Source organism: Watersipora subatra, chromosome 7 (genome assembly GCF_963576615.1).
Source record: "Watersipora subatra chromosome 7, tzWatSuba1.1, whole genome shotgun sequence".
In the NCBI taxonomy this organism is placed as follows: Eukaryota; Metazoa; Bryozoa; class Gymnolaemata; order Cheilostomatida; family Watersiporidae; genus Watersipora; species Watersipora subatra.
In genome coordinates this window covers 17,332,731-17,355,906 of record NC_088714.1, presented here as the reverse complement: position 1 = coordinate 17,355,906, position 23,176 = coordinate 17,332,731, and the positions used below count along the sequence as shown (strand labels likewise).

Genomic DNA, 23,176 nt, shown 5'->3' with positions numbered 1-23,176 from the left:
ATATATGTACATATCTATGCTTCTTTTATTCCTAAAAATCAAAAACAAAAATATGTTGTATATAAACTTTCATATATATTATATATCTAAGTATGTATATATACATGCTTATATATTAATGTGTATATTGTGCATTCATACCTTGACATAAGAGCTTAATGCGTTATGGGATTGAGCTCGTATGTCAATTTAATCACATCTCAAGGCGCTATTTCCTATATGAAACAAAAAGACCCAAACAAGATATTACAGTGGAAAGTTGTTGTAGTGTAGAACACGCACTAAAAATAGCAAATACCTATTTAGTTGTTACGATCTGTAATAAAATGTACCATCACCATGTACACTACTTTCTGGAGTTTTTACCTTCGAAACAGGCGTTGTGGATAACGGCCGTCTGAGAGAGACTTGAGAGGAGAGACTTGAGAGCAACGCATTTGGTACACTAAACTTTTTTGATTCTATGTAATAGAAATTTTTAATATAACTTGAATGAATTTAGCTTACTAAACACACACTTAAAGCTGAGTTTTAATCTTTTACTAAACTTACTTTGATTTTGTTGTCTTATTTTTAGTATTCGTTTCCGGTTAGCTACGTTTTGAGCTCACTAAAATTTCTAGCCAACCTTTTAAAAGAATTTTTTAAACTGATTCGAGGAAAAAGACCAATCAATGCTGTTCTCGAAAGTGGCTTCTCACATACTTGGCCATGTAGTGGCCATCAACACCCGGCTCGTATCTCGAAGATTACTTCGTATCTGAGGGAAGAAACTTGCTTGAAAGTCAGCTCAGCTGGTATCTCAAGTTTCTCACATATTGGGACACTAGTATGTAGAGGTGTGACTGTATAGTGTTTCTCTGTATGCATCATCTGTATATCATTCAAGGTATGCCTTGAAATTTAAGTCTGTCTTGAGTATATTAGTTATAAAAGTTAGGATGGTAACCAAGTAAAAAGTATTAAAATTATAAACTAAGTTACCATGATCAGAGATAAAGTTAAAGGTTGACTTGCAACAAAATTGACATTACAGTTATTTGATATCAAAAGATTCACCATGTCTTACTCTGTTGTGTTGCAGGTGCAAAATATGTGGAAATGTGATTACAAGCTCTTAAAAGCTAAAAAATGAACAGTTAATCACAGCCTTACAAGACCGTCGTAGTTTGGATTCCCTTTCCAAAACGGCTCAAATGTGACGTAGTTGTGGGAGATGGTTTCTGTTTACACTTTCATGCAACCTTATTCGTCGAAATATTTTCACAAATATACTTCACTCATTCAATAAAACCATGTCTATTGTTCTTACGCGTCTGTTTTATCGTCATTGTAATGCTGTCACTTTTAGCACTGATATCTTATAACTTTCTGTAAAAATGCATTTAATTTTTTAACCTTACCTCGAAGGAGTACATATCAGTGTCTGATAATCAAGATGAGCCTGTTGGTCACCTGTGATAATCAAAAAGTGCTGCAAAAATTATTTGCGCAGTATTGGGTCACATGATCAGATTATGACTTGACGATTAGATAATGCCGAAACAAAACTGTAAAGTAGCGAGCATCTATATTTGATACGGCGTCTTTAGTAAAACCCGAAGTGGTTGTCAAAAACTAGTGCTACGATAAGTTTTATATTGAGCTTTTTATTGGCCTTTCAATTCACGTGAGAACATCACGTGACAAGACAATAATCAAAGTGTCATGACTACGTCAGAGAAATAAATAGATTCCAATCTACGGCGGCTTTTCGTTTTTGAGCTTTTAATAGCTTGTAATCACATTTCCACATATTTGGCACCTACAACACAACGGAATAAGACATGGTGAATATTTTGATACCAAATAACTGTAATGTGAATTTTGTTGCTGGTCAACCTTTAAAAATTAACTAGTCTGAAGGGTAGATTAATTTTCCAGAGCTATTTCTCACACATTGCAGGCAGCGGCTCTCACCTTAAACTGATATTAAATTAATTGAATGTTGATACACAAATGCATACCTAGAGGTCATTGTTGGAATAGTCACAGGTTCACTCACACTGGTTCAATTGATGTGTGTATTTTTTGTTGTATAGTACCTAGTTTATGTTATGATATTCCTGCTGACTGATTATTTCAATATAATATAGACTTACCTAAGCAGAAAATTCAGCTTTAGATTTGGTGTTATCTGTGTAGTCTCCCATATATATTTACTCATTGCTCAAGTTGTTTTGAAACGAATAGAGTTTCAAAATCTTTTGTGCTCAAATATGTACTTAAAACCTTAAACCTTGTTTATTTAGTAAGTAGAGCTAAAGAAAATATTGTTTTAGAAATATGAGTATCAACTGTGTGCCAAGCAGACGAGTATAAATATAGGAGTGTATGTAAATAGTGCTTGGTGCTTATGCTTTCCAAGGATAGTTGCTGGCAATGGTGACCTACTCCAAGGATTATTACCAGATCATAAAAACCTGCTGATTCACAGTGTTTATTTTATTCGGTTCATTCTGGCTTGAGTAAGTGAATTATTTGGCCGAATTCGCTGACCTAGTACTGCCTCTAGTTTGACATGTTTATTTTATACTATCTACTATGAATGACCTCTCTGTCCTGTCAATACAAATGAGTGAGATCTCATTTTTTTGTAATTATTTATCCATCAGTTTGATTTGGGAAGAAAGCACTTATCTCGCATCTGTTAGTTTTAAGAAAGCTCTGTGTGCTTCTCTAGATTATTTTTGGGCTCTTGTGCCAACCAGTTGGAGTTGTCTGCTCCTAAATCAAAAGTTAAGATTTACATGTCAGCAAAGTCCCACTCTTTGTTTCTTCAGTGATCTTTTGAAAAAAAACTTTTTTATTGTGTATTATTAATTTTATGGCCACTATTGCCTAAAAAACTGATCTGATTAAATTACTGGTTCGTTAGATAAGTTTGTTTTTCTCCTGTTTGGAATCTGTAGTGTGTTTTGGCTTCTATCTAAAACCTTTTTTTTAATTCAACATTACGAATCAATGACAACAAATTGTACGATTTGCGTTAGATTTTAACTAGCAGCATATTTATTTGGTTCGTGTAGTTTGTATTTCATAATATTAACTGTTTGGTTAAAAAAAATTGCAGGTAGATGCTTCTCTCAAAGCTCACTCAATCTACAATTGAATTTAGCATTCCTTGCTCATGCAATTATCATGTCGACATATCGCTGTATTACGTCTCATCAGGATTTTTCTCAAGCATGGCTGCCCAATAGTAGAGAAATTTGAAAATGTTCCACATTTCTATGAACTGAATCATTTAGCTAATGTGGTGAGATAAGAACAATACTCAAATATTTCGCATCTTGCTTATATTTTACTTATCGTTATATCTAAAATCTAATAGTTCAGCATTGTTTTCTTCGCATTGGATTTATTCAGCATATCGGAGTTGTATTATCACTTTTACTTTTAACTGCTATTGCAGGTTACAATCTAGGTATGCACCTTTTATGTTTCCTTTTGTCTTTGTTTTTTTTTATAAGCCTTATTATTTCTTACCTATTTTTTTAAGTTGTCATGTTCAGATTTGCCGTTTCAAGTTAAGCGTCTTCAATTTCTGGTTCTACTAGCAACTAATCTTAAGATTAATCGCTAAAAACTAACAACTAAAAAACCTTTTACATGGACAGTTGTATGTTGCGTTATCTCAAATAGGAATTACCTCGACATTCTCTTTCTGTTCGGTCAAAAAATGTACCATCGCGCGCTTCACTGCTTCAGTGATGTATTTAATTCGAATGTCTCATTTTTTTCGTTAGTACCAATACAGTTGTATTCGAAAATTTGATGAACAGATTCTGCTGCATCAGTAACCTTGTTTATACACACTTCTATTTACTCGTTGATTGTTATTATTAATTCAACATACTCATGATTTTTATTTTGCTTTCTCAGTTTGTATCAATTGTGTCATTATCAATATAATTTTTTATTGTAGTAAAACGTACCTTATCTAGCCATTACTTGCTTATTATATTTAAACTGCATGAAAAAACTTTTTTCATAATATGAAGTTTAAAAGTTAGAATGATAAATGTTGTATATGTTAAATAAAAATTAATTTTTTCACTAAAACTTTTTTATTACTTTGCCCACACCGGGCAATTATCTAGTTTTAAATAATGGCCACATACTTGTATTAATAGCTTCTTTTATAGTCTGTTGGTTTGGGTTACTGTAGGCTGTTATTCAGATATTTGAGTCAGTCAAATACAAATGCGAGATTTATCTTTTTTTGGTTGGATGTTATTCGAAAATTATTGTAGTAAATGTCACTAAAGAGACGTGATGTAATTTTTCTTTTCATAGCTGAATTGGTTTTGTAGCATTGTTTCCGAAGGCACCTGTGCTGGGCGCATCGTAATCTTGTTTATGGTTCTTGTCGACACGCCAGTTCTATCTCCTCATGGATACCCAGCATATTCAAAGTAAGTCTTTCTCGTAAGTGTTAGGTGGTAAAATGTAAAATTGCTCAAAAGTTACATATGCTATACTATTGATGGGAGTTGTTTGACCTTACCAACTTCTTTGTAATATCAGTCGCTTAGGCAATTGGTATATTTATTGGTAAACGTCATCATGATAGCAAGTCATTGCTTGCACAATTGTAAACAGAAACAATGTTAATCAAAACAAGAAGATCTTTTCTCCTTTATTATTATATTGTTTCTAGTTTGAATATGCTCAAATTAAAATTGATTTGCCAACGTTCATGGGGTTTGTTTCAAATTGTTTATAGTACATTACTGCTTTGATATTTCAGCTCTATGGAAATTTGAAACTAATTTTAAATATTGTTCTTAATATATTCTATTTTCATGCCACCATGTCATGTATTTTCAGGTATCATCCAATTGCTAACTACTGTGTAGTCAAGTGCTTCCATGTCTGCTTTCATTGCCGAACCCTCTACGGCTGACAAGGGCAATCTCACACTCTGTTTTGAATGAAGCAAAAAAGCTCAAAACATAATGAAAAACAGACATGTTTGGAATATATGAAAACAATATGTTATTGCAAAGCTATTCTAAAAAGAGTCTAAAGTTTTCACATAGCGGCAGCATATAAAAACATCTCACTTTATGATCTTGGACTTTTTTTCCTGTCCCTTTTTCACTATTATCCGATCAAAGCGTGTTGTCTTGTGCTTGTGGATAAGTGAAATGCGCAGATCATTTTCAGGATTGATGGCGTCACAATATTTATTTTCGATATATAGAAGAGATGATAGTATGGATTCACATTGGCAAGTCAATGTGATAACAGCTATACTTTCTCCATTTTCACAATTGATTCATTCACCACCCAAACAACAGCTCACGCTCTTTAGAATCAGCTCACCCCTAAGGGGCATGAGCTGATTCTTGCACCCCCGCCCCTAATTGAGAAGCCCTGGTGTAAGCAAACATTGACATGCAAATATTGCATTATCATTTAAGTCCCAAGCTAGAATAGAAACCAACCAGTTTGTTAGAAGTTATCATTCCTCATATTTGGTTTTGATATTAGAAAGAAGATTCTAAGTCGTACAATACAATACGAGATGGTCTCGTATCTATGTATAAAACTAGTTTAGAGCCTTTGGAGGATGCTTACCACTTTCACGAGTTCCATTCTCCCCGACTGACGGCTGCTGACTTTGACTACAAGCCATCCGTCATGCTTATTGGTCAATATTCTACTGGCAAGGTCAGCTTAATGTTTTGTGCATGAGAGTAACTGGACCTGATTCTTCTATTGATATTGTAGCAGTTGCTGCGACATCAGAAATTTTCAGTGTATTTATAGAATCGATATGAAAGCCATAGGACAAGAGTTGTGTAGCTTATCTATGTTCTTAATATGCTTGGGTAGTTATTATTTTACCAGCTTCATAACCTGATAGAAGTATGGGGAAGACTCGTGTCAGTTCGTACAGAAGTTGCCTTTAAAAATGCTGGCCTTGGAATTTTACAAACCACGCAGTAATGACCTTTTGACCTTTGTAGATTGTGATTTGTATCAAACCTAGTTTTAGATCTGCTTTGAAGCAATACATTAATTTGTTTCGCTGAGAATAAAATGTAACCTAGAATGATGGCTAGCCTAATTCTCAGAATGTATTTATTTTATTTAATGTAAGACTTTTAAAACAAATTCTGGTTTATTGGTGGCAAACATTTTAAATACCCTGCTCATGCCTTCATGAAGAATCACCAAATTTCAGGACATTTGAAGCCTCAGTTTTATTTTAACTGGCTAAAATGTTTATGCTACAAATTGAAAAACACGATCTCATCCAGTCGTTTGATTACAATTAAAAATAACGGTGTTTGCTAATTGTTTAGTTTGCATCTTGTTTAATGTGTCAAAGTCTTGAGTTACCATGGTTGTACTTTATCACTTGTCATTGTTGCGGAGTAGTGTTACCTGTTTCGAACTGCCATCATTATTTTTTGTTACGTGTTTTGAGGTGGAAACCGCCGTTGTAGAGTTTGTACCATCAAAACTAGTTTCCCAAGAATGGTGATTGTGCTCATTTGCAAACTCAGTCTTTGTCTCATTGTTTTACTCAGAGAATTAGGTCTGAAATAGAACTGCGCTTCATAGGCAAGAGAGAGTTACTTTTTTGAAGCATACAGTCCCTTCTAATTGGATCCAGACCATTCAAATTCGTATCCTATTTTCCTATTGACCTGTTGGCTAGTCCAGTTAGTAACGTTTAAAATATTCATGCAGTTTACTGTTCGTTATTGCTAAATAAGAATTCTTATTGTCTCTGAATAAGTTCTATTACATGGAAAAATATACATGTACACATGTAACCACCAGTGATTGTCGGATTCGGAGTCATTCTCCCTTGCATTCTCTTATATATATATATATATATATATACATGTATATATATATAAGAGAAGACAATTGCATTACTTTGTTATAAATGTTGACAAAATAAGAAAAGTAATAAATTAAATATCGTCATCTTATCTTTACAACTAGAGAAAATAAAAGGATGATTTTGCAGACAACCTTTCTCCAGCATCTCGTAGGTAAGGACTATCCAGGAATGCGAATTGGACCTGAGCCCACTACTGATAAATTCATAGTTATTATGAATGGTGAAGAGGACTCCATTGTGCCAGGTGGGTGTATTTGGTGTATGCTTGTTTTTGCTTCAATCTTTTAGCAGTTGCTTATTCCAGATGTTTGTATTTATGTCTAGCTGAGATGGCATGTGTCAAACCACCTACGTTGTTACATTACCCCAGTCTGTTTATAGTGCTAGGCTACTCAGTGTGATATTGGGTTGATTTTAAACTAAAACAGGGCTGAAAAAGTGATGATATTTTAAAAACTTTGATGTCACTAGTAGTACCCAACAGAAAGTATAGCGGGTCTCGTGTTAGGATGAAATGCAAGCTGTCTGTGCAATATTCCATCTGCGCAATCTGTATTTTGTTTATTTTCTGTGTGCGCAGGAAATGCTCTGGTAGTGGATTCAACTATGCCATATGCACCCCTTGCAAAACATGGCAACAAGTTTCTGAACAGGTTCCAAGCCTCCCGTACACCTACCCCAGTCCTGGAAAACCTCACCTTGATCGACACACCTGGTATTCTGTCGGGAGAGAAGCAAACAATAGACCGAGGATATGATTTTATTCAGGTACTTGGGCTATAGCATTCACATTTCATGTGACCTCAGTAATAGATAAATCTGTAGAGGTAAAGTTTGCCTTTCTTTATGTCATTTCAGACTTTTTAGTTGGCCTCTTAGCTGTTTTATTTTTAATTTATACATGTAAATAATTCAGTGATGGTTCTAGCAGTATGTGTTACACGTTAAGATTTAATTAGCATTATAACTATAATATAATAATAATAAGGGGGCTTTTGGTTTTTCTTTTGGTGTTGCTCGGGTTAAGTATTAGCTGTATGGAGAGGAGTTGTTTGCACTTACTTCACCTGTCCCCCCCCCTCTAGTAGTAGTACTATTAGTTTTCCTGCTAGTAGTAATCCTACTTAGCATGAAAATATAGCTACTGCTAATGTTCAGAATTTTGGTAATACTACTAACTGTGATGATAATAGTACAACTGCTTCTCTTTACTATAATAAGACCCATGTCCATCTGTCTTAAACCTTGGTTAGAAGCTGGGAAAAAAGGTTGCATCGCATTCACACCTTAGCTTACCTACTCGTCTGCATTCCAGCATATCAGATTAGCTATTGACATCTTATTCTATGAGCTTTATCTGCGCTCCTGATCATCTCTCTAGGCGCACGAGACTGTCAGGGTACTAATCAGAATAATAATCATCATGATAATAAGTAAAGAATGTGTTCTGCAACGATTGTAAGTTACCAGCTACTGCAAAACAATGCAGAACAAGCTCTGTACCCAGCTGCGATCGGTGGAGACATAATTGGCCCACATTAGAGGCTCCTAAAATTTGTACTATTAGATTATGGCAGAGCTTGAAGATTTTAGAGAATTTGTCCTTTGTGTCATTGCCCTTGGTATGTCGAAGGCGCGGTCCTTCAATAGCATTACAATCATCATTTTAATGGAGATTAACAGAGCACTCCAGACAGGATTATCTCCTCAATAGTTTAGAGTTTTATCGTTTTTGCTTCATCTGTAATTACGAGGCGCTTAAATCTGTTCTCCTGCCATTTCAATTAGACTTCTGCTAACCATCAAATGGAGTCGTGTGGCTCCAAAGAGAAATTTGTCTTTACTAGGTTGGCTATGGCTTAAACTGTTATCATCGGTATTCTTGTTGATTGCCCTGAGTAAAGGTGTGGTCACACGAGCACCGAACCGAACTAAATGACGCAAAACGACGTCGCTCTCAGCTGTAAAAAGTTCGGCCGAAGACATTTCTAGCCGAAACGAACTATTTCGGTACTGCTCGAAATTTCGTGCCGAACCCTTGCTCTTATTGGCTGGTTAAAATTCTAGAATTCTAGCGAGCACGCGTCACATTTCTCCTTACGTGCGAGTAAAGTTAAAAAAGAAATGGGACGATACTTTTATTTCGTTAAATAAACAACATGAAGCAATTTACGACAAGGTTCACCCGGACTTGTGATTGGGTTGCATAAATGTAAGATGTTGCACTTAAGTTTTGCATAAATGTAAGGGAATGGTTGTGATTTTCTTTCGTGTGGAATATAAGTAATGTGTCATATTCATCCTGATGAAGTATCGTTGACTGATTTATTTATGTAAAACCACAGTACTATGATAAAGACTGATTTTGTTTGTTATGTACTCAGCATAGAAAAACATTCATATGTTAATAAAAAAAATATAATTATGTTGATGGGAAGGGTTAGCAAAATCTTTGTATCGAGTGATTTATTTTGAGCAGCTGAACGATCTTCTGATAAATCTGCTGTGTAATTATAATTGTTCCTCAAAGTTTTTTGTTTACAATAGAAATATTTAACTCAAATACATAAAAACTACTAATGAAACCGTGTCTTGTCTCTATACGTATGGTATCTAAGAAGCGAAGTTACTTCGGTGGGCGTGTGACATGTGCCCCGAACCGAACCAGCCTCCGAACCGATTCTACGTCGGTTCGGTGCTCGTGTGACCACGCCTTAACACAGTCATTACACAATGAGGGTGCGTTTACACCACTACGAGTTGTCGGAGTTGTGTTTCCTCTGAGAGAGTTGATGGAATGGCTTCTCGTCTGTTTACAACTTGAAATAGGCTTTTGCAAAAACTTCGCGCCGATCTAACTCAAACATTGATTATACAAAGTGGCTCACTTTTTAGCCAATGAAATACAGCATCGGTATCCACTCCATTTCTTTGTACTTCGGCGCTGTTAACATTGTGAGATACGATTGGTCGATTCAGTCATCAAAAACAGACAAACGTAGTATGCCACATTTTACTGATTTTGTGTTGACGACTGAATAAATAAGGTTTTACTACCATTTTTCGTTGTATACCAAACAGACTTTGTCGACATATAAGCAACTCCAATAAATCTCCTTGGTGTAAACGCCTCTTTAAACATTAAACAGTTCGCGTGGATGCCATTTCTTTGTTACATAATAATGATGATCTTAAAGTGAGCGTTGGTTGACTTTAAGGATCACTTCAGAATGGGGAGCATTAATTAAATGGCCTTTGATTACAGCAACAATAGTCTTCTTTAGGTCGTACACTGGTTTGCTGAGAGGGTAGACCGGGTCGTTCTTCTTTTCGATGCACACAAACTTGACATCAGCGATGAGTTCATGAGGGTCATTCAGACTCTAAATATGTACGAGGATAAAGTACGCATTGTTCTCAACAAATCCGACCGTGTGAATTCTCAACAGCTGATGAGGGTTTATGGAGCACTCATGTGGTCCTTAGGTAATCTTGCAATTTTACTTTCTACATGTATGTCTATGTTTTAGGATTCTCTTTGTGTTTCTGGTTATGTATTTAAAGAACTTACTCAAAATTATAGTTTATTTCATCAGAAAGTACAGTAGACGCTCCTATAACGTATACCTCCTATAACGTAAATTCCAGATAATGTGAAAAATTTATTAAAAAAATCTTTTGCTTTGTACTAAATTCCTGATAATACTAATAAAAATTCCCTATAATGTAAATGTTCCTGGAATGGATTATTTACGTTTTAGGTCAGCCTACTGTATCGGTATTTCTCTATCAGTTGCGATTGTTTTTGATGTTTGAAACGATATGACTATCGTGATGTTTCATGTTTAAAATCGACAAAACTTGATCAAGCAAATGTATGAATATCAACTGTAGCAACAATAGCAGCTAGGGACCTCATTTCGGCACATATTTTCAACAACGTGTTTTAACAACGATCAAGTTTTGACGATTTTAATCTTGAAACATCCTGGCTGTCAGATCACCTCAAACATCAAAAACAATCGCAAATCATAGAAAAATAGAATCAACTAAAAAATTTTGTCAAGTCCATCTTTAAGGGCTGGTTTTTGTGGGAATAGTTTGTAGTGTGTGTGGCATAAGTTTAGACTTCTTTTTTTGTAGAACCACAATCTGGTTGATTCAATGATTTTTTGTAGAATTGTCTCTTCCAAGCATTGAAATGATAGTAAACTATCCTTCAGTGTCAGATTTTTGTAGTTGCACAATTTCATGCTTCAACTCTTGTCACTATCCAGTTTATTTTTATATCTGGGCATAGTTGAATATTCGATGAAATGCATTAATTGACAAGGGCGCTTATAAGTTGTCATAACCTTTGAGCTTTATAAAACCTTATAAAAATATTTAATACTAAGTTAATCAGCATAAAACATGACATCAGCTGAGGTCATTACAGCGAGTCTACCAAACTTTATAATGCGACTTCAAGGGCAAAAAATTTACTACTGCCACCATTATTTTTTTGCATTATTATTAAATTATTGCTGTGATCAGTTTGGTAGTCAAGAGAACAAGTGTCAACTATTATCAATTAAGTGATACTCTATCAGAACCTTCATATATCTGCTATTTTTAAAGAGATATGAGGTAGCAATAAAATCTGGCTCTCTTTTCGAAGTGCAACTTGGCTCAGCATGGTCTATAAAAATGTTTTTTATTGGTTCAAAATAACCAGCAGAATGTCTCCTTTCATTTTTCTACAAACACGATTGGCTAGCTAGCTAATTGTTTTCCGATAAAAAATGACTTTTACTAAAATGCAAAACCAAAATTTGAAGTTGTCCTTCCTACAGCTTTGCAAGGATTGGAATACTCTTAGCTTGATAAATTGTAGGAAAGATTATGAACACTCCAGAGGTTGTAAGAGTCTTTATCGGGTCATTCTGGAAGCAGCCACTTCAGCATACAGCCAATCGATCACTGTTTGAACTCGAGCATCAGGATCTTCTGCAGGATCTGCAGGCTCTCCCAAAACAGAATTCACTAAGAAAACTTAATGACTTCATAAGACGAACCAGGCTTGCCAAGGTTTGTCCTACCAACGTACTTCTATGGCTAAGGATTACCTTTATTGTCTCCTTAAGGCATTGTTTCGAGAACACATGAGTCTAGCTTTGCAATGTCGGTGCCCATACTCCGTTATCATCACCACAACAGACATCTGTCATCTCCATCTTCCCTAACACAATGGTATTATCCTTTGAAGGTTGGTTTGCTACCATTGGTCAGTTGACCAACATATTGCTGCTTCAACCAATCATTATTGTCGCAGTCATTATTGTAAGTATAAGCTGTACAACACATTTTATTTTTCCATTTGTAATTTTGTTATAAGCAATTTTGAATGCAAAATCCAAAAAGATTCAAGTGTCAAGAATTTTTAGGTCTGCCTTAAGAAAATCGGATTATTTGTGTTGATGGAAAGCATCAGCTAAGGCTGCAACTACTTACATAAAAGATTGTGTATAGTGATTTATACGTGTAAAAATCGTTATTTCCAACCATGCCTGCAGCAATTAAAATGTTGGACTCCTGGGCTGGTGAATTTGGGCTATTTAGATTTTTTAGCCAAGTTAACATTTATTGCAATAACACCTAAAGTTTTTAGTACTTTTATAAAAAACATGCAAGCAATCTTGCAAACAGAATTGACACAAGATAAGCATTAACACTCCTGACAAACAGTAACACGCTGAACCATTTGTCCGTGTCATTGGAAGTACCTACCAAACACACTCGTGTCTGTATCATCAGGAAATATCTGACTGCCAGTCTCTTCCACTGTCTTTGTTAAAGATGAGGCAACAAGCTCTCGCAAGATCGCCTGAGATTCTCCTCTGTAGTACATTTTTATTGACTTAACCTATGTCGTCATAGGAAGGTTATATAAGTGTAATGTTGATGCAGGCTTAGTTAACCCTTATAGAATGATATTGTACAACTTGTAAGAGCTCTTTGGTTGCCTGCTGCCTTCGGTCTATATACACAAGTTCCGTTGATATCAGCTTTTGCTTCTATGCGTTTTTATGTTTGAGCATTCATCTGGTGTATGGATGTACCATGGTATTTATCTGCCAGACTGAAGTAGATTTAGAGGAATGTTAGAGATTATTAAGGGATATTATCAGTAAACAGATCAAGGACTCATCAACATTGCCTCCACACTAATCGCTGTTTATAAGCGTTGTTCGGGAGGGGGATGTACCCCACCGTGTCCCTCATCAACTGAAAGGTTTTCTGGTGTTGTTATGCTCAGTTTTGGTAGTCAAAAAATTAAATGGTTGTCAAAATGAGCTCCTATGATGCATGTAACGATAAACCTAGCATTATTCAAGATATAGCATTAGTGTGATATGCTGTCTAGGGAATGGACTTTAATTTTGTGCTTTTATGTTATTTTTATGCTGATTTCCTTATTTTGAATGACAAGGAATTTTGTTTTTGCTTTAGCGAAAGGCATTCAATGTATAAGCTGGGGAGTTAGAGATTTCAACACTAAATTAATGGATGTTATAGTTTGATTCCTTTGGCTAACTAGGGTGTCTCCGTCACATGTCCTGTGTGTCCTAGACTCTATTAGGATTCCTCCTGACAAGCTTCAAAATCTTTTGAACTGCTTTTAGGGTTTTGATAAATTTTCTGCAGATTTAGTTTTTTTGTGCTAATACTTAGCCCTGGCAATGACAAAGGTTGCGAAGCTCCCGAGAGATTAGGCTATATGCCGGTTTAGATGATTATGGCGTTCAGTTCCTCTTTAGAGTTGTATTAGCTAAACTCTGACAGCTTGGTGAGGTTTCCTGGCAGCAATAGCTTGAGCAGAATATTGGTCAACGCACACTGTGCAAACAACCTTTTTATTGTTAAATCAAAAATCTGAAAAGTTTACTCAAAACTGTATCTCTATGGTTTCGTACTTTTTCCGACTTCTTCAATCTGTAGACTCATCTCACTCCTCGTTAGTCGAGTTAGTCAAGGATTAATCTCTTAATCTGATTAAGCTGCCTGGTTGCATGGCAGCATAAAGGCTGCTTTGCACTATATCCCTGTATGTCGGAGTTGTTCTATCGACATTCATCATCAACTATGTGCGCTATAAACCGATAGCATCGACGAAGCAACTTAAAAACGTCAGGAAAGTTTGCTTCTGTCAAGCGTTCTCTGTATTTTGCCGAGCATTGGCGATAGCCTGTACAACAGAGGTTCCCAACCTTTTTCATTCAATTCCCCCCTCTTGCCTTTTCATAAATTTGATTCCCCCACCGCACTTTTAATTCACATGACTAAAAACAACCGATACAAATTATAATCCTATTTCATTGTACATATCTAAACATATAACAACATATTATTATTTTTTATACAGCATGCATACAACACACAACAATACATAACCTTCGCCGTGGCGGTGAATTGGTTTATGACTAGGTTAACTTACTATCCAATCACAATCTGGATGGATGTGTTTACATACATCTGGGTTCTGACTAGTAGCTCATTATTAGCAACTAGTGTTATAGATAAAACCAAAATGTTAAATGATGAAACCCGAACAGCACTGCAGGACATAAACTAAAAATTTATCACATCAAACACCTCTCTGTTCCCCCTTGTATATTCAAAATTCCCCCTAGAGGGGAAATTCCTCCCTGGTTGGGGACCCCTGCTATACAGTGTGCACCATTACAGCGATAATTCACTGTCGCGATTAGTATGGTTTGTTTCTTTTTATGATAGTTGCTGCCGGACTAGTATTTGATTCGAGCTCCCGAAAACCAAGAGGTTTCTACAAGAAAAATTGAAAAGAAAAAAGAGAACCCTGTGTCACGAATTATTCACTGACAGCAAACACGGATGGGGTTTATGGTGTGATAGTGTGAACATTGTTATCATCGGCGATCACCAAAGTATTGTGACACCAACCCCGAGATATGGCGATGTAGTGTGAACCAGCCTTTACTGACTATAATCAGCTGGTTTTTTAACAAATTGATTATTGACTACCAATTAGCGCTGCGTATGCCCATAGAATCTCTCGCGTAAACTGGTAAATTTGTCACGGAAAATCTTGCAGTTTCTTGAAAGATTTGAGCATGGAGAAGTTGATAACTTTGCTAGTATTGACCTGTCTAAAAGCAAGTGCTACTAGCCATAAATGCTTGCACATCGTTGTAAGATTATGCCTGCGGTTAAATGTAGGTTTTGGCCATCGTTGTTGGCCTTTTTTCAGCTCTGTATAAGTCCTTCGCCATGGAGGCTTAGTTATGAAATACCAAGGGATTATTGGAAGATAAGACTGGCTATATTTATAGTTATAAGCTCAAAATCTTCATCTAGCTAGATTATCACCTGAAGATTAGTGAGCTATGCGCTTTTCTTATAAGACAACCAGAGCAGGTGTCAGCGAGCGGCTGCATGGTTAGATGTCTCGAAATGACATGCTTTGCCAGATCTCTCAGCCCACCCGGTTACATAAAATTACACTTGCTCAGCATCGCTTTGATGGCTGGAAGATATTAATAACATGGAAGGGTGACATTCGGCTTTGGTAGACAGGCTGGCTTAGAGCAGACGTATTATTATCGGTATACACCCTGTCGGTTTAACGGAAAAGTTGCGCAATTTGATCTGTTTCTTTAGACTTAACTTGACATGATGGCTCTTAGTCTGAAAAATTAGATGGTGGGATGAGGCCTTGCAATGCCACTACCTTGTTATGTCTTATTTTCCATTCTGCGGTTGTTGTGCAGAAACGGTTTTGGGCGAGCTGGATTCATTTCGGTAATCAACTAGGTATCGAAGATGAACTGAGACAAAATTTTAATAGATTTTATCAAAAAATATCGATATTTGCCTATCATTTGCGATGATTTTTAATGTTTGAGGTGATCTGACTTCCAGGATGTTTCAAGTTTAAAATCTAGTGCTGGGCACGGGTAATAAAACTCGTTGAATTCGCGGGTTTATCTTCTTTCGTGTAATAAAAGTTTTGAGTATTTTGATCTCGCAGGTTCGGGTTTTGACTTGGGAGTTCACGTTTTAGTACACGAATCCGTCGAGTAGAGTGGACAAAAACTTGGGTCTATTGCGCCCTCTGCGATGAGCACCACTGTTTAACAATCCGCCTGTTAATGTTGCGAGCAAGAATACCGGTCGACAGAAAATAGTACAAAATAATAAATAAATTGAACAGAATTGTAATTGCATTGTAAATTTTCAGATATTTCCGATGTTTGGAAATTTTAGACATGAAACCCTATGCTAAAAACCCGATACCCGAAAAACTCATTGGCCAAGAAGTTATCGTGCTATTAACTATTAAAATTGACATAACTCGATCGCGCTTAAAGCACTCAGATCAAGCGCAAGTGCGATCATGACCTCCATAGTCTCAAAAAGACTGACAGAATGGAGACTCGTAACGCTGCAACTTCAAAGCGATAGCCGATGTCAACTAGTGATGTCATTTCGAACATATTTTCTTCTAAGCGTTTTAACCATAATTAAGTTTTGTTGATTTCAATCTTGAAACATTCTGGCAGTCAGGCCACTTCAAACATCAAAAACAATCACAAATGATAGAAAAATACTGAAATAATCTGATAAAATCCATTAACATTTTGTTAGGCTCATCTTTAGCTAAGAAATGGCTTCACCAAAGTGTATATCAGCGCTGATGCTTGCGCTAGCCCAAAGTAGTGTCAAGGTCAGCAAAATGAGCGGCTGGGAATGATGAGTGTGTCGGCACCCTATATTTTGCCCTCCAATGAATTGCAGTCATCGAGATTTCCAGGGTGTTCATGAGATAATTAACAGAACGAGAAACATAATGACAAGATGATACTCTAACTCCGCTGGAATGTGAATCAGTCCATGGAATGGTTTTCAACTGTATATATTTGCTGTAGAAACTCTACCGTTTATGGTAAATTTATTATCTGTGTGTACATATAAAATTCTTTCATGTTGAAACTGTTGGATAAAAAATTCCCATAATAATGCATCTTAATTCATTCCACAGTCAACTGACTATGGTCACTGCAGATAGTTACTGGTAGCAATAAAACAAATGCGTAATAGATAGCCATAAAAGAACACAATAAATAAGAAGATCATAAAAAGCTTTTATTCGTATGTTGCAGTTCCTATTCTAAACTTTTGTTTGAGACCCTCTCACACGAAGGTCTAGGCTAGGGATGCACAGGTTCAGTAGAATAGGTGGTGGTAGAAGTACATAGTATAACTTATTCTATCATAGATTAAGGTCTAGGCTAGGGATGCACAGGTTCAGTAGAATAGGTGGTGGTAGAAGTACATAGTATAACTTATTCTATCATAGATTAAGGTCTAGGCTAGGGATGCACAGGTTCAGTAGAATAGGTGGTGGTAGAAGTACATAGTATAACTTATTCTATCATAGATTAAGGTCTAGGCTAGGGATGCACAGGTTCAGTAGAATAGGTGGTGGTAGAAGTACATAGTATAACTTATTCTATCATAGATTAAGGTTTAGGCTAGGGATGCACAGGTTCAGTAGAATAGGTGGTGGTAGAAGTACATAGTATAACTTATTCTATCACAGATTAAATGAAGTTTAAATCAGCCACTCTCTTTGTTTGATATTTTTGTGTCGAACTTCTCTACTTCCACTGGAAACGTGTTAGAAATAAGTTAGGGCAATTTTAGGTAGAGATTTGACAATAATATTTAAATTCCATTGAGTTACACTTTTGAATCACAACTTACTTGTTATCTATTTTTCTGTAAACTCTGTTTGGCTAATGCGAGTCGTGGCGGCATCAGACAGCATACATGTATCTGTGGGTAAAGTTACATCGCTTGTATTCACTATTTGAAAATTAATGCTAAACATTTCAAACACATTAATTGAACAACACCGATATTTTAGCTGTTTGAATTTTCTTACATTTCATAGTTTTTCAATACTTTCATAGTTTTTCAATAAAGACTTTGCAAGTAATTTAGAGGTATTACGCTATTAGGAGATAATGTATCTGATGACTAAATATTTATATGCATATCACAAAAATTTATTTAAAAAGTCATATCAAGTCTATCTTTCGTTTTTCGTGATGTCATTTTATCATTGTTGGCCATCTTTATAGACAATTTTATCATTAAAAACACGAAGCTTTTGTAATGAATTTTTGAAAACGATGCTTTTGTAATGAATTTTTTTGTTATAGTATCATTACTAGTGAATAAAAGAAAACCGATCGTTTTCTACAAATATGGTAGCTTTTTCGTGAACGAGTGCATGTGCAAACTTGACTTGATGACATCAAAAAAACGATGGATTGGTTTATGTAACTGTCTACTTTGATTTATAACCCGCATCAACTATTCATACTACGTACGTTGTGACTGAAAAAATTTTATTATTCTGAAAAATTAGCCAGTATTATGACCTTGACTTTTGCGAATGTTGGTCTAAAAATCTTGTCATAGGTCAAGTTTAGCTTAGTTCTACTGCCAAACAGTGAACTCCTGTTTCTGTGTATGTGATGATAAGTTACTTAATTCTGTGGGTTTCAAGCTGCATACAAGATGAACATGGCTTAGGGCAAGGGATCATTTTCCTATGCTGTCTCGTTATCACAGTTCTGAGTTTTGTGCGAACCATTCAAGCTGCTCTCTTCATCTAAGCACCTATGAAGCCCCAACATGTCAGTCTTTTTAGATTAGAAACGTGGTTTTGGGTTCGCAGGAACTTGCAAGGCAAGTTAGTTCACATGCCAGACTAAGCTAATCCGTATTAAGACAGTGCTAAAGAGGAATATAGTCCTTACTTCACTGTACCTGTCGGAACAATACTTATAGTTACGCAACTGAATAAATCCTCAGCATCCAATACAGATTTATTATTTTAGTGTAACAAGCACATGCCATTCATTGAATGTAACGTCTAGTATAGTTCAGTTACGCATCTATTGTTTTAAATACAGGATTTGACTACTTTTTAATCGAAGTGTGGCTCCTTGTGGATGAGGGAGATGTGCAGCTCATTTTCAGGATTGATGGTTACCATATTTATTTTTGATATATAAAAGAGATGAAAATCTTAATTCACCTACCAAAGTTGCAGATGAAACAAGAGTTTCCTATGTTCTTTTCGAGAGAGGGGGCTAACCATTCCTCACTATTTATTCTTACACCCTGAAGGGGGTGCTAATAACAGCAATCACCCCTTGCACTCGCCGAATATCAGCTCTCATCCCTAAACAGGAAGCCCGGTTTATATAGGCCTACCTAATTTAAAAACACTCAGATCATTGCTTTTTATTTTAGTAACGAGTTGCAGCGATTTTTTTTTCTCAAAATAATCAGCTCTTGTCCGTTAGTGTTGGTAGGGCCTGTGAAGCCCTTCTTTTTTAAATAAACGGAGTCGTCCTACCAAAATAGCTTATTCGCCTAGTTATATATCCTCTCAATCACTGGAGGAGTGATGGAGATTCTATCGGCTTTCAATAATATTCTGCCTATTTATTTTGTAAGCAGGTTGACACCAATGCGCTGCGGTATCCACCTGTCATCCATCTACACATTCCCTCCGTTAATAATCAGATTTGGTGACGAATTCATTACTGCTGTAAATGTAGCAATTTCCATAGATGCATGGTTTGTTTTAAGAAGCGACCGTGGGAACCAAACAAACCTGGCAATAACCTCTACGTATACTAGTTGACTCGGTAGGGATATGCTAATACCATTTAAATATTGCATTTAAATAAATGTGTTATTAACTTGTATTTGTTATTTAACAAAAATGCTAATTTGATTAAAAAAACATTTGAATTTATTTTGCAAATCGATACCCGTGTAAGTTAAGATTGATAGGTTAGATAGCCAACTTAATATCCCTCTCAGTAAAATTCATATCAACTTGTCATGCTGAATGCAGTTCAATCTTCCACAAACAGGAAATAGACCAACTCTTGTATGACCATTAGAAAGCTAGACACTTTCTTATCATATGATGAAAATGGGAATATTGGGCTAGGTTAAACTTTCTATCATTTTGCCTAATGTGAACATGGCCGGCGTCAGTGTCTATGTGGTCAGAGGTACATTTTATTTGCTAATGTGCAATGAATCTTAAACGCTACTAATTTTAAAGAGTTAGCAATATTTTCTTTATGATTAGATTTTAAAGAAAATAAAAAGTTGGTCTGTTTAGTTTCAATCACCTACTAGTCTATAAATTTCTGTTAATTTATATGGAATAAGTAAATTTGAATCAATTCTTTTCATCTATGTGAATCGGGTTACACCAGCAAGCCTGTAATATACCATTTCAAATTAAGCTTGTCATGAAAAATAGCCTGTAATATACCATTTCAAATTAAGCTTGTCATGGAAAATAGCCCTGGTTTTTTAGTTGTGAATAGTTTTTGCTTTTACCAGCATTTTGCCTATACATCACAGTTTACAAGCTGCATACGCATTTGCGGCATGCATTCTACATTACAGGTAGAATGCATGTTGCAATGATATAATTGCATTTCTTTATATTCAGCGACTTACAGATATATGTTTGTATGTAAACGTGCATAGTCAATAGATTTTAGGTATATCTTCCGATGTTGTGGGTACATATTAGTAAGTTACAGGTAAGGTAGGTATTAGTAGGTTATTAATAAGTTGCAGGTATATGTATACATCATACAAATTACAAAGATGAGTATATACTCATCTTTGTAATTTGTTTGTACATATTGTGGGCTAAGCGCAAAATTGTTGTAACTTCATATAGAACATAAGGGAAGTTACAACAATTTTGCGCTCAGCTCACGATATATAGTTATAGCAATGCTGATGCATATATATAGTTGATACATGTGTCCAGCATAATCTCAGTCTGTTTTGGGTACATATATGTTTCCTTTTTCGTACATACAGTTAGATTCTGTGAACTTACTCAGAGGTGCGTTTCTATGCTGCAGGTGCACGCTTATATCATAGCAGACCTAAAGAGCGAGATGCCAGTCATGTTTCGGAAGCAGCAGGCAAAGGAGAGACTAATTAATGAGCTAGATCTTGTCTACAGACGGATACAGTCGAGGCACAACATCAGCCCTGGTGACTTTCCTGATATGAACCTTATGAAACGCAAGCTAAAGGTTTGCCTGCTGTATGCGCAAAAAATGCTAAGAGTGTGCTCGATCCCATATGTAACAGTTTACATAGTTTTTGTCATAGTATAGATATGCTCTGATCATTTACTGTAGGTATTTACTAGTGTTTACTACAAATGCGCATTTACTTGATCTAGCTCATCTCACCATTATTCGTTATTAGCTATTGTGAAAACGAAACCGGAGCCAGATAGGTGATAGAATTTTAGCAATGAAAAAGTTGAAGTTCAGTAGAATAATTAAATATACATACTGAAACTTAGCTTTAAGTGTGTTTAGTAAGCTTAATTCATTTAAGTTAAATTCAATGTTTATGTTATACGTCTGCCTCGAAGGTAATTATTCCCCACAGTAAGTACTGCACTTAGTACATCGTAATGTTACACTTTATTGCAGATCATAATCACTAAATACACTTCACTGCAGTCTGTAGGTAACTGTTACTAGTTATTAAGGTTATTATACTATTTTGCTACTAATTTTTAATATGTACAGTACGTATATATATATATACTTGGATTGATATGTCTACTACTGGATATATATATTTGGATGATTTTTACCAGAAGGCGTTTGCATTAGATGTTTACTATGGGTTTCTATACCACTGTATACGAAACTTTTGCCTTACGGTGCCAACACGCGAGTGAATTAAAATCGTAAGACGAGGGTCCACCGTACCATCACTGCGCATCATTCGCAAACATGAAACATTCGATAAAGATTTGCAAGTGAAAAAATTCGCGCGATCTGCGCATTTCTGTTATTTCCATCTTGCAGAGGACTTGCATCATGGAAACAGTACATATATGACTGGCAAGGACAATCTCATGCCTCCTTGTTTTGATTGAAAGACAAAGGCTCAAAACATAAGGAAAAACAGACATAATCGCAATATATAAAACGATATGTTATTGGAAGCTCGTTCCAAGAAGAGTCCCATGTTTTCAAACAGTGGCAACATATAAAAGATTCTTGCACCCCCAACAATAGCTCATACACCTTAGGGGTGCTAGCGCCCTCTAATCGCGAAGCCCTGAAAAGTGGGTGTATAAGGTGTAATGACAAATCAAAAGGCACCAAGTTCACCAGCAAAGTACTCTCCTCCGGTCAAGTTGCAACATATTTGTACTGAGCTAAAAGTCTTTTGACCTGGGGGCTGCTGAAGTATGGGTGTCATCAAGCTGTTTATCGAAGTAGCAGGCCGAGTTCGATGACCTAGAGGGCTAAAGAACAAAAGCAGACAGAACTATTCTGCAAAACAGGCAAACTCAAAAAGGAAAAATGCGAAGCTTGCGCAATGATAAGAGTCAATCGGTCTGCATGAGAAATGTTGTTCGGTGCAAGTGGGACTCTGGGAGTGCAAAGAACCCAAGTTTCCTGTTATGTTGCCGGAAGCTTTGTCTTCCAAAATTGAACTGTATAATATATGCTGAAACAAACCCAAACAACTATTCAAGGAATGCAGTCAGCTTCGTTCATTTGTCAATGAGCCAAAATAGTACTCTGGTAGTTGGTAGATTGCCCATTACCCTTTCATACTTGATTTATTAGCTTTGTTTTTAGTGATGTTATGCATAGACTTTGGTTTAAACAGTGGAACACAAGCCAAAACTAGTTGAATGTCAAGTAGATAGAATATTAGTGGCTTTTAGTTTTGATCCTCATTTCAATAAATGTATGGACAATAGGGTGCTTTTTTAGTTGCCTACGGCAGTCTCGTGATGGCGGCGATTAACTGTTCGTTTTTTAGTTTTTAAGAGCTTGTAATCACATTTCCACATATTTTGTACCTACAACACAGCAGAGTAAGACATGGTGAATCTTTTGATACCAAATAACTATAATGTGAATTTTGTTGCAAGTCAACCTTTAACTACTGCAAGCCCTTCATCTAGCCTCAGCTAAGGTTGAAAAACATATTAATATAAGACATTGTCAAGATTAAGGATCATTAAAATATCTTTCAACATATTTGACAGATTATAGCTATTGGTGTGTAGGCTGTAGAATTACTTGCACTTCTTTACCTTTGCTTTATGCATTAAAAAGAGGATGAGCTCAAACTGAGAAA

At 35.9% G+C, this 23,176-nt stretch overlaps 1 protein-coding gene across 1 annotated transcript in view; it reads left to right on the top strand.

Annotated features, from left to right (window-relative positions):
* The window catches only part of LOC137400000 (EH domain-containing protein 3-like), a 66,265-nt gene that overhangs the window by 853 nt on the left and 42,236 nt on the right, over positions 1-23,176 (top strand). Inside the window, exons 2-8 of the mRNA XM_068086289.1 lie at positions 4,356-4,457; positions 5,539-5,718; positions 7,034-7,151; positions 7,488-7,675; positions 10,192-10,393; positions 11,784-11,977; positions 20,911-21,087. Of these exons, the coding sequence (XP_067942390.1) occupies positions 4,356-4,457; positions 5,539-5,718; positions 7,034-7,151; positions 7,488-7,675; positions 10,192-10,393; positions 11,784-11,977; positions 20,911-21,087 (1,161 nt within the window). The remainder of the gene's footprint in view (positions 1-4,355; positions 4,458-5,538; positions 5,719-7,033; positions 7,152-7,487; positions 7,676-10,191; positions 10,394-11,783; positions 11,978-20,910; positions 21,088-23,176) is intronic.